Below are 12,923 nucleotides of genomic sequence, written 5' to 3'. Positions count from 1 at the left end.
CAACCCTTGACTCATTATTTGATTTTGTGTTTGATTCCTTAGATCTTGAACCTCCTGCAGTCTCAACCGAAAATACCACTGAAACTCCACCGGAAGTAGTTAAAGCTGTGCAGATATTACTTCAAATGTTACAATAGGACCTATCCTTAATCCCCTCCTTCAAGGAAGAACTTACCGAGACCCTTTCCTTTTTAAGTAACTACCCAGGTTTCTCCTTGATGGATCAATCCTTTTTCAAGAAGTTTCAACTTCAAGTCCCTTCCATGATCACTACTCATGCCGAGTCAACTCAAGTTATCAATCATTATGTTGCTCAAAACCAGGAAAAAGAATTGTTTTCTCAATCTTTAAAATGTGGAAGAGAACTGCATCTATCCTTAAAGAAAGAGGCTGCCAATCTGGATACCAGGGAGAAAAAACTACAAGCAGAACTAGCTCGGCTTCAACAGGATAAATCTCAGCTCAGCAATAAGGTGGCAGATTTGAAGTAACAAATCGAAGGTGCTGCACCCAAGTTCAAAGCACTACAGGCACAAATGCCAAGGCTGGAATAATCCAGGAAACATGCAGAAATGAAGCTCAACCAAACCCGAGTATCATGGGCAAATCTTAAAACCCAATTTGAAGAGTTCCACCAACACTTTAAACTACCTTGAACATTTTATGATCTTGTGACAATTTGCTTTTATGGGTCTGTAATGTGGGTTTTTGAACAATCTTGCTAGCATAATATTTTGATCTTTAAAATAGGCTGATATTTTATTCATTTCCTATCTTTACATAACTTGCACAAAAATAAAAAGGCAAATATAATCCAAACTATTTTAACTTATTGGAGATTTTCTTTTCTTCCATAAGTTCAAAAATAGTTGGTTCATATTTTTTAAGGTATCTTCCATTTATTAGCCTTTTATATACCTCGCCATCCAAATCCTTCAACTTATATACCCCTCCATGCAATACTTGGTGAACTATATATGGGCCTTTCCAAGTAGGTGACAATTTTCCATAAGTTCTATCCAGCTTTCCAAGTGGAAGAATTGTTTGCCAAACCATATCACCCTCTGCAAATGACTTAAACTTTACCCTTTTATTATAAGCCTTCATTACCTTTGCTTTATGGACCATAAGGTGGTCTAGAGCAAGTTTCTGAACGCCATTTAAGTCTTCCAACTCGGCAAGCATCGCTTCATTGTAATCGGCAGGTATTAGATTGTGTTGTAAAGCTACCTTTGCCGATTTCACATTTAACTCCATTTGCAACACAACATCATGGCTAAATGTTAGCCGATAAGGGGTTGTTCCTATACTTGTCCTTTTTGAGTTTCTATAAGCCCATAAGGCTTCTGAAAGGGTTTCATGCCAACGCCTTGGCTTATCCTTTATCATCTTCTCAATAATTTTAATAACAACTTTATTTGAAGCCTCTACCTAACTATTCCCTTGAGCATAGTAGGGTGTTGAAGTTACCATTTTCACTTGCATATCACAGCCAAGTTGTAATACTTCATTTGCTCGAAACACAGATCTATTATCGGCAATAATTGTTTCTGGTAATCCAAATCGGTGAAAGATTTGTCGCTCCAAAAGCTGTAAAATAGTATTATGAGTTACCGATAAATATTCCTCGGCTTCTACCCATTTGGTAAAGTAATCGGTAGCTAAAATAATCCAATGATGACCCTTTGATGAAGGAGGATTAATCTTGCCAATTAAATCCATGGCCCAACCTCTGAAAGGCCATGGTTCAACTAATAATTGCATCTCTATTACTGGAACCCACTGCATTGGACCATGCTTTTGACAATCTATACAACCTTTTGCATAAGTTATACAGTCTTTTCTCATTCCAGGCTAATAATATCCATATCAGTGTATCAACCACCTCATTTTTATGCCGGCTTGGAAAGCTCTACATATTCCTTCATGTACCTCTGCTATAATCTTCAAACCCTCAAACTTACTAATGCACTAAAATAACAAACCATCGTCAGCCGATCTTTTATAAAGATCTCCATCCATAAGTACATAATCGATCACACTTCTTTTTATTCTTCGATCAGCTCCTAGAGTTGGATGTTGCAAGAACAAGATGTAAGGGATCCGTCTATCGTCATCATTTAACTCGGCAACATCAGTGGTGAAATCCTCTTCCATAATTTGATTTCTTGTTTCAGCAGATGGAAGAGATCGACGTGTGATTTTCATTATCCTTTCCTTCATACCACTCGACACTCTGATTCCTGAAGCAGTCTGTGCTAAATAATTAGCTATTTTATTTATGGCCCTTGGTCTATACTCCAAAGTCACAATGTGAAATTGGTTGACTAATTGGGTTGCCAATGAATGAAATGGCCTTAATTGCCAATTCAAGCATCTAAAGTCTTCTGAGATTTTATTAATCACCAAACTTGAATCCCCCACAATGTGGACGTCTTTGACTTCCATTTCTAGCAAAATTTCTAAGCTGATAATCTATGCTTCATACTCGGCTTGATTATTTGAGCACCTGAAATCTAAAAAGAAGGAAAACAAAATTTGGTTCCGTGCTGGGGATATTATCACTATACCAGCTCCTGAGCCTTCGCTGGTACTTGACCCATCGAACATTAAAGTCCAAGGGATCAAGAATATGGATGCCGAGTCAAACTCATCAAACACTTGTGACTCAATTTTAGACGAGGGATGATAGGCAAGAAAATCTGCCAAGGCTCTCCCCTTAATCGCCTTTTGTGGAACATATGCAAAGTTGAACTCCATTAGGGCCAAAGCCTACTTGCCAATCCGGCTTATGATTAATAGCTTTAATAGCATATATTTTATAAGATCTGTTTGACAAACAATATAAACCAAAACATGCAACATATAGACTCTTAATTTCATTGTCGTAAAATACAAAACTAAATATAATTTCTCAATCGGCGTATATCTACACTCGACTGGAGTTAAAACTCAGCTTAGATAATATATTGCTTGTTCACTTCCTGCTTCATTTTCTTATGCCAGCATAGCACTAATGGATTCTTTAGCAACCGATAAATATAACTTCATTTGCCATTTCTTCCTTGGCAGCATCATGACAGGAGGACTCGACAAATATTTCTTAATCTGGTCAAATGCCCTTTGATGTGTATCATCCCATTTGAATTCTTCCATCGGCTTCAACTTGAGTAGCGGGGAAAACACATGTAACTTACCAGCTGTATTGGCAATAAATCGCCTAAGATAGTTCACTTGCCCAAGTAACCTCTGCAACTGTTTCTTGCTTCTTGGTGCACTAGCATCAATAATTGCCTTAGCTTTATTCCTATTGATCTTTATACCCCTTTGATGAACCAAGAAACCCAAAAAGTTTCATGCCGATACTCCAAAAGCACACTTTATTGGATTCATTTTTAACTTATGAGTCCTCATCATCTGAAAGGATGCTTTGAGATAGACTAAATGTTCCTTTTTTGTCGCTAAATTTCACTACCACATCACCAATATAAACCTCCAAAAACTTGCCGAGCATATCATGAAATATAGGATTCATAGCTCGCTGATATGTAGCACCAACATTCTTCAAACCAAAAGGCATTACCACCCATTCAAAAGTTCCAATCGATCTGGGACACCTAAAAGCTGTCTTTGGGATATCCTCCTCGGCTGTGTAAATTTGATTATAGCCTGAGTGTCCATCCATAAAAGACATGATTTCATGCTTAACGGCCGCATCAATCAATTGATTGGCTATCGGTATTGGATACTCATCTTTTAGGGTTGCCAAGTTTATGTTTCAAAAATCAACACACACTCGTAATTTGCCATTTTTTTTAATAACAGGAACTACATTTGATTGCCACTCAGTATACCTTGTAGTTCGAATGAAACCGGCATCCACCAATCGTTTGATTTCCATCTTGACTTTATCTACTACCTCTTGAGACATTCGACGAGGTGGCTGTTTATATGGCTTGTAGCCATCTTTAATGGGCAATCGATGTTCCACCAGATCTCTGGAGAAACCCGTCATTTCCTCATAATTCCAAGCAAAACAATCACTGTATTCTTTTAACATACCGATCACCTCGGCTTGTAATTCTGGCTCTAACAGTGCACTGATGTAGGTTGGTCTAGGCTCTGCATTAGTGCCTAAATTCACTTCCTTTAATGGATCTTGAGTTTCTGCTTTCAGATCATCAAGCTTAGCTAGTGCCAATTCCAAGTCTTCCAACTGAATAGCATCCAACTTTTCATTATCGATATGATCGACTTCAACAAAATTAACCGTTGATCCTGGCTCTATTTTTGCTTCTCTTTCTAGCCATTTTTCAGCTATGTATGCTTGTAACCTGATACAAGCGGCTCTAAAGGCCTGCTGCCGAGCTGCTTCTCTTTTAAGTTTCACTTCCATTGACAACTTCTTCAATTATAGTCAGTCGAGGGAATTTTACCTTTGGCCTGGAACTTTCCTGTTGCAACTCGCCAATTTCACAATCAGCAAGACTTCTTCTCATGGTTGCCGATGTAGGTCTTCCGTCGGCTCCTGTTCCTACAAATCAAATAGGAACACATTCCTCGTCATACTAAATAGCATCTGCAGCGTACACTTTTGCCACAAATGGCTTGTCATCGGCATTCACTATTTTCACCTTATCTCCATCCCAAAAAATCAGCATCTAGTGTAATGATGATGGAATGCACATATTTGGATGAATCCAGTCACGACCTAATAACAAATTATAGGAAACCGTGGATTCAATAATAAAGAATGCCGCAAAAGATGTCCTACCTCCAACTTCGACTTCTAAAGGAAGAATCCCTTTAGTGCTAGTAGAACCTCCATTAAACCCACAAATTGCTACATCAGTGGGATTAACATCTTCCATACTCTTACCGAGTTTTTTCAGAGTATTAACTGGAATAACATTCAGGACTGAGCCTTATCAACTAATACTCGGTTAATAGGTTGGCCATCTACCCATACTTTAACATACAAAGGCCTTAGCTACTGTATCATTGCTAACAAAGGTTTCTCAAAGACTACCTTTTTGCCGATTCTGAAGAAAGAATCGATAAATTCTGACTCAGCAAAGTACTTTTCTCTTTGGTTCTACTTCCATCTTCTGTTTCCTTCCTATTTTCGGCACTTGCATTTGATGCCGATGGGACCTGGAACATTGCTGGTAACACAAATGCCATATTACATGACATTTCGTCTGGGAAACTGCCAAACTAAATTCTGAACTTATTTTTGCGTTTGGGCCAAGTTGGCTGATGTTGCTCTACTGGTGTTGTGCCGTCCCAAACCCAATGTTTGTGCACTAAAAGATAATGGTGTAGAGCTATGATGAATGTGGCCAAGTTTTACATTTAGAAATTGCCACTACTACCTTTCACTAAAAATATAGTTAGGGCAAGTAGGGATCGTCCCAAGGGATTGGTGGGTCGTACTAGGTTGTGGAATCGAGATTAGGGTTAGTAGGTCGAGTAATCAAAAGATTGGTTGGTGGTTGAATTATACTAAGATGCAATTTATACTAAAGTAGGCAATTAAATGTAATGGAGAGAAAATAAGAGAGAGATCTTGGGGTTTAAAGATCACCACTAAGCATAGCTTTTCTACACCTTAATGAGTGATTAATGAGGGGGAAAACATGTATTGCAACATAGTGTGTGTGTGTGGTTGTTTCAACAAGCATGGATGACAAATTAAGCATATATTATCTAAGCAACATGGTGGATAGCACAATATATCAAACTAAGCCATTAATCATTTCCTTAAGCTCACAATCCAAACACATCATAAGGTTAGAGATATGTGCTACTTGCTTTCATAAGTATGGAACATCAAATAACAAGCATGGATTGTCCTCCCATTTAACACCTAAACTACAACTACACTACAATTAAGCTAATGACATGAAATTAAACTAAGTAAACTAAGGGAGAGGCATAATCCATCAAGAAATGAGTATGAACCATCAAATAAACCACAAGAGCATTCCATTAAGTACTAAGTCTTGACAATCTCTAGATCTATAGTATTAATACACATAGACATGCATCAATAACACAAGAAATAGAGACAAACATATGAACATCTATTCTAGCATACATAGACATACGGATAGAATAAAATGATCAATTGGAAGCATTAAACCACACAAATCATTGAATAAACAAGATCTATATATATATATGTCAAAACATGTATTACAATACAAATCCCCTAAAAAATACATAAATCAAGATGTAGAAAACATGCTTAGGGCTAACTCTAGCCCCAAGAGCATGTCTAGCCACTCATGGATGATGTCCTCCAACCCTCAAGGGCTAACTCCATGGTAGAGATTGCTCCTCCTTTTGGTTGATGGAAGAACTCCAAGCTTGTGTCTTTAGCCTCCTCCTTTCTTTTCTTCCTCACTAAGAATATGGAAATTGTGTCTCTATCTACTCTCAAGTATATCCTCTCAAAAAATGGCTCATATTCCTTATATAGGTAGGTTAAATATCACTCCAAATGAGCTGGGCTCATACACCAATATTTTTTCCAATGATTGGATATGAGACAACTTTTAATGAGCTAGAAATTGGATTTTCTTGGGCTTTGGGAAGTTCGATCGATCGAACTTATGGTGAGATCGATCGAACATGGCTGAGATCTATAGAATTTAAGCTGGATCGATCCTCTATGGCGGTGCCTTTTTGGATAAAAACAAATCTGAGATATTTTGAAGAAATTTTTGGGAAAAAGACAAATGTGGTAAGTAGGGTGGTACAACTGGATAAAATGGAATCTTTTCGATCGATCGGAAGAAAGTTGGATCGATCGAACTTTGTGGGATCTTTGGATAAGGACAAAAGAGCTTGGATCCATCTTGGAATGCTGAGATCGATGAACTTTCGATCGATCGAATATTTTCTGAGGTCGATCGAACTTGCTAAATTTCCACCACTTGCTTCCTTTTGCTCCCACTTTGTTCCTTTCTTTGATTCATCTCAAGATTGCTTCAATTATACTCTTATTTAGCTGAGTTAGCTTATTTTGGGGATAAGTACCTGAAAATAGAAATAATACAAAATCAATCTAAAGCGAGAAAATAAGATAAATAAAGGTCCTAGAATACCTAAGCTTAAGGGGTTTAAATGCGCACTTTTCAGCGCTCATCATCTACCTCATTCGGCTACTCTGTGTTTGGAATACTGACTTCCTCAGATAACTCTTCTTTGCTTACCTCTTCAGCCTTCCTTTTTTCCTTGGCCCTTCTCCTTTGTTCCCTACGTTTCTGAGATCGAGTAAGGCCTCCACTCTGACTTATTTGAAACTTGGGGATTTTTGGGTGATTGACTCGAGTTCATCTCTCTTCTGTTGAGTCTGTCCTTGGTTTCACAGTTCGCACTTTATATGAATCGGCTCATTTTTGTACCCAAATTTCTAATTGAACTGGCAACCACCTTATAAAACTATGTTGCCAATTTTGGTAATGAAATCGGCTAGATATATATTCTTGCCGATTTTTCTTTTCTTCCTTCAAATGATTGCTGCTAGGATCACCTTGTCGAGGCTCTTCCCTAGGCTTAATTGGGAAAATAAGCCTCTCAAGAATTCTTTTCTTCTTTGGTCGAACCTCTGTTGGCTTTTTTATCGGCTCATTTGGTTTCTGTTTCCCCTTGTAATTTGGACAACATCCATGGTCGATCAAGGCCAATTGAGCCTCCTTTAATTGTCTCTGTAGCTTTGCCATCTTTTCAGATGTCGCATTTGATGAAAGGAACTCTTTAGACATCTTCTCAGTCTCTTCCCGATTTCCTCGCTTAACTAAGCTTATCACATTTGTAGATGTGATTATAGGGAATGGATTGGTATCCACCTTCATGGTCTCTGAAATTTTCTCCAGGAATTTTAAAATACCTTCGTCAAAAGCTTTCTGCAATACACCTCGTAGAACAATACAATCATTAGTAGTATGGGTCCAAGAGTTATAATACTTAAAATACTCATTTCCTTTTAAGTCACTTGCCGATGGAATCTTATGCCCTTTTGGCAAAGATATCATTTTATCGGCCATCAAGTGATCAAAGATTTGATCTATTTTTGATTAATCAAAAGAATAGCTTTTCCTTGTATCGGCAGGACCTTTTCTCGCTGCCGATGTTGATGTTGCACTGCCCCCTGTGGATAGTTTAAGCTTAACCAATGCCTCACAGATGTATGGTTTCTTGATATTGACCTCTGCAACATCAACTTCGAATTCATCTTCAACTTCTACTGAGAATACCTTATAATTAGGGTCCTTGTATTAGAAGAATTCTTCCTCTCTTTTTCTTCTTCAAGTAACTCCTCATACCGAGAAACCCTGCCTGCTAAATTAAAGAGATCTTGAAACTCAACCCCATCAAACCTCTTGCGATGTTCAATGTCTAAACCATTTAATGCCAACTTGATATATTATGGTTCTGGCAAACTTACTCGGCATTTGAGTTTAGCTTTTCTGAACCTGGCAACAAAAGTTTCAACCAATTCGCTCAGCAACTAAGATAGTCGAGATATGTCTACCAGCGTAGCTTCTGTCTCTGTTCGGTAGAATTGAGTATAAAAGGCTTCTTCCATTTCATCTCATGTCTGGATAGAGTTTGCTGGTAAATTACTATATTATTCAAATGCCACCCCAGCAAGAGAGCTAGAGAATAACCTCATCCTCAACCAAGGATTAGGACCTACTTCCCTACACTGTGCTGTGAACCTCGCAATGTGTTGCACCACAAAAAAATTATCTTCCCCACAGTACATAGAAAAATCGGGATACCGATAATTTCTAAGTAATTCATGGGCATCAACATGATCAGGATAAGGCTTTCTATATATCGGCCGAGCACGTCTGCGACCCTGTGCCACTTCAGCCTGTATTAAAGCTAGAATCTGAGCCCTATCGATCCCTGCATTTCTTCCTGGAGGATCATTTGGGTGCCGCGAAATGAATGCATTAACCCACTCTCTTTGTGGATCGGCATTTACTTGCCCCCCCCTCCCCCCCCCCCCCCCCCCCCCGGTAGCCACTGATGGTATTATTAGATTAAACCTACCTTGATTTTGATTGCCACCTTTTTGCTGATCTCTTATAGGAGGAATCGGTTGTGCATATAGACGCTACACATTTTAATCATGCTGATTATTCACTGGTGGCTGATACACTGGTACAGTCGTTATTGCTGGCGGATCTGATAATATTAGTGGATTACCAATCTGCATGCCAGGAGTTTGGTTCGGCACACTGCCGATTGTGATACCCAGTGTTTGAGTTAGCGTCATGCTAATCGGCATGCCGAGAGTTGGATTTGGCACCATAACTCCCGTCATTGTCATCCTTGGTTCTTCAGGGATAATCACCTTTGATGAAGAAATATGCCGAAACAATGACTCATGCACATTTGAAACTTCGGCCTAATCAGATCGGCTTTAAACCACCGATAGTTGATTTGACACTGCATCCATTTTTTTATCTACCCCATCCATGTGAGCATTAACCTTCTGACCAATCCCATCAATGCGAGCTCCCAACTGGGCCTCCTGGTTTTCCATTCCTTACCGAATGGATTCAAGCATTTGCATGAATGCAACATCCGATGGGAAGGAAGCACCTGCTGTGTGAGATCCGGTTTGACCAGTTGGTTGGACTTCCTCCTCTTCTTCTTCATTTGAATTCGTATTCTTTGTGTTCCTCTTGGGAGGCATCGTTGTTATAAATTAAATTATTCACCTAGTGGGGTCCCACCGAGCGTGCCAAGAATGTTGATGCTAAAATCGGCTCCTAAGATCCGATTCTAAATTGATGGAAAACAGGTGTGCCAGAACCAATTATATGGTTTAATTATGGATGGTCAATTTGTAGTCTATTAACGATGGTTGACTTCAGGCGATTATAGGAGGAAGAGAACAAATAACTCCTTAGTGAGTTCTACTTACCTTAGTTAAAAGGACTTTGCGGTGAATAATTTATAGTAATAGTTTAGAGAATAGAAAGGGGAAGAAATAGATATAGAAAGAAATATAATGAGAGAAAGATAGAGAGAGAGAAAGATTGAGATATTGAGAGATAGAGATAGAAAAGAAATAGCAAGGAAGCTATTCTAGGAAAGGCTTGAGAAAGCAAACAATAATAATAAATGATTCGAAGGGTGCTAGACCTCTAGTACAACATGCCTCTATGATTATTTATAGAATAAATCATAACAACTAAACCCCACATACAAACATCCTACTTGTAGTAAAATTCTAATCACCACTATGCAACAATTCAAATTAAATTAAACTATAGATAACCTTAAAACTTAACTGCACCCAAAATAAAAGATAAAACTAAACTTACAAACTCTATCTATCATCTAATTCAAAGTAAGTCTTTACATGCCATTCGAATTCCATGTAGAGTTGTCAACACTTCCTTCAGTCAAAGCCGAACCATGCAATTTGGCCCATATGCTCCATATACCCAATCGGACCTCTTCTCACCCACCAAGCCATGCCACTATATATCTAGCCCAATTGTAATATTCTTCAACCCAATGTTTGTACGGCCCAATCTTCTAAACATCAGCATTCATCAAGCCTTACATTCTTGACCCATATTACTATGTGACTATTCACCAAGCCCATTTAGAGCCCAAACCCAATTACCAAAATGAGTGTCAACAGCAATATACAGGAAATATCTATAAAGCATATGAATAAATTAATTCCCCTTGAATTGCCTTAAGAATTCTAAAGTACCACTATCAAATACTACATTACATTGTTATTCTAAATTTCACCGACTTTGGCATTCTAGCATATGTGTTACTTCTGTCGTCACAGGTATTTTACTGATATATGATTATTTAAATATTACTATTTACATTACTGATTGTCAAACTTGATACTAATTATTGCCTTGAAAATGATGATTTCTAAAAAGCTGTCAATGTAAGCTTAGGAGGCACTGTCAATTGGGATTGTTTATTTTCTGCTTTAAAGTTTTAGGTGCATAGTTTGTACTCTCTAGTGTGTGTTGGGATCCAATAATGGTGTAAATGGATGTTAAGCTTGTGCAATGTTTGTGAAATAAAGAAATGTTAGTAGTGACGTATAATATATAGCTTAGTTGTTTTACTTTAGCTGCTAAGCCAGATTTTCTACGATAAGTCATTGTAATTCCCTGTTTAGCTTAAATGTTCATACTCTGTTGGTATTACTTGTTGTCTAGATTTTAGCTTTGCAATCATTTATTCTGTTTGATGGTTGTGCATTCAGTTATTCTATTTGATGGTCGTTCATTCACTTGTTTGATAATGCAGGACAATATGATGAGGCAATCATCATCAAAGGCATTTGATAATTTGGATGCGAGGGAGTTCATTATTGGATTGAAGGCAACTGTGAATGGTATGTTTGAGTATCAAAGGATGTCCTCTCAATTCATGTCCACATAGTTCGGTGCATATCGACCCCGTTTTGCAGCAATAGTAGCTTTATGGACCCTTTGGCAGCCTGTTCAATAATTCGTAGCCACTGATGTTTGGCCAGTTTGCTCTGAACTCACCATTTCACTCTCATTCACCGACAGATCAATGCTTACTCTTCTATTGTTGGATAAATGTATTTCAAACATTGATCTCTAGATACTATGTTATTTGGTAATGATTTGAGCAGAATTGATGCAAGTGTGATTTGTACATTGTTTTTTAATTAATGGCCAATAAAATTTAGCTTCTTTATTTGTGTAGACATGAAATTTAGCTTTTTTATTTGTGTTTACATGATATCTAGTTTCTTATTATTTTTAATGGACGGAGCAGATAAATGAAAATAGCAGAAATAGCAAGCACACATATTACCAATAAAAAAAAATAATATTAAAAAAAAAAAAGATTAATTTCCATCCCAAATGAGTATTTGGGACAGTAAAAAGTTGTGTCCCAAATGAGTATTTGGGACGGAACTTTGGTGTTCGTCCCAAATGACTATTTGGGACGGAAAGTTGTTCAGTCCCAATTGGTCCATCCCTAATTAGCTTTTTGGACGCTGCATATTGGGACGGTTGCATCTGTCGTCCCTAAAAGGTATTAGGGACGGATTAGGCACCTTTTGGGGCAATATTTTTTGTCCCTAATACCCTAAATTCTTGTAGTGGCCGATCGCCTAGGGCCTCCAATTTGGAAAGGCCTTAAATGGGCCTCCAACCTTATGTATAAAGGGCCTCCAATCTTATGTATAAAGACCTCCAACATAGGGCCTTGCATTTGAATGTTTGCCTAGGGCTTATTAAAATTTTGGGAATCTAGGGCCAACCCTGAATAGAACTATGCAAGTTCACAGACTAGATAATTTCACAACTATTCTGCCGTGCGCAACTCACATGCATTATGCCTAATGAAGGTTATGTTAGTAAGAATAATGGGACTTATGGACATTTATATGTAGTTGGTAGTTATGTGTTCTTGAAACATATATAAACTCGTGTACTCTAGTTGCTTTAGATATGTGAATGAGATGGATCAGTTTGTAAGTGGAATAACAATATTTCAAAGTATTCCTCTTTCAAATTATTAAGTTGTGTGTATGTAGGTCTCTTATTTCTAACAAAGATGGTAGGTTTTAGAGAGAAACCTTTTTACGTAAACGCCTTTTCTTACCCGAATCTATATTTTTTCACATCTCTAATGCATTTGATCTCAGTACCACTCTACTAATTATACAAGAATGGTTAATATGCATTTAACTTAACATTAATGAATTTAAATTTAATAGATAAATAAATACCATGTTAAATGAAGTTGTGTAATGACATCAAGTTTAAAATATCAAATTAAGAGTTGTAAATACTTAAATATCTTCATCAAATACAAAGTTAATTATTTGAAATTAATTTGAAACATGACGCGTACACCACTGATCCAGACAT

The 12,923-nt window shown here is 37.6% G+C and overlaps 1 protein-coding gene across 1 annotated transcript; it reads right to left on the bottom strand.

Annotated features, from left to right (window-relative positions):
• Positions 1-819: 819 nt before the first annotated feature.
• LOC132277392 (uncharacterized) lies at positions 820-1,389 on the bottom strand. Its single transcript, XM_059779250.1, has one exon. The coding sequence runs from the start codon at positions 1,387-1,389 to the stop codon at positions 820-822; it is 570 nt and encodes a 189-aa protein (XP_059635233.1).
• Positions 1,390-12,923: the final 11,534 nt, after the last annotated feature.

This window comes from Cornus florida, unplaced genomic scaffold (genome assembly GCF_030987335.1).
Source record: "Cornus florida cultivar Cherokee Brave unplaced genomic scaffold, ASM3098733v1 CherokeeBrave_3.0.0_Hap2_Chr10, whole genome shotgun sequence".
NCBI classification, from domain to species: Eukaryota; Viridiplantae; Streptophyta; class Magnoliopsida; order Cornales; family Cornaceae; genus Cornus; species Cornus florida.
Note: the sequence above shows the minus strand (reverse complement) of the source record. Positions and strands in the feature narration are given on the sequence as shown.

Bases quoted from the DNA above. Each gene is read 5' to 3' on its own strand.
- LOC132277392 (XM_059779250.1), bottom strand. From the start codon at position 1,389: ATGATAAAGGATAAGCCAAGGCGTTGGCATGAAACCCTTTCAGAAGCC.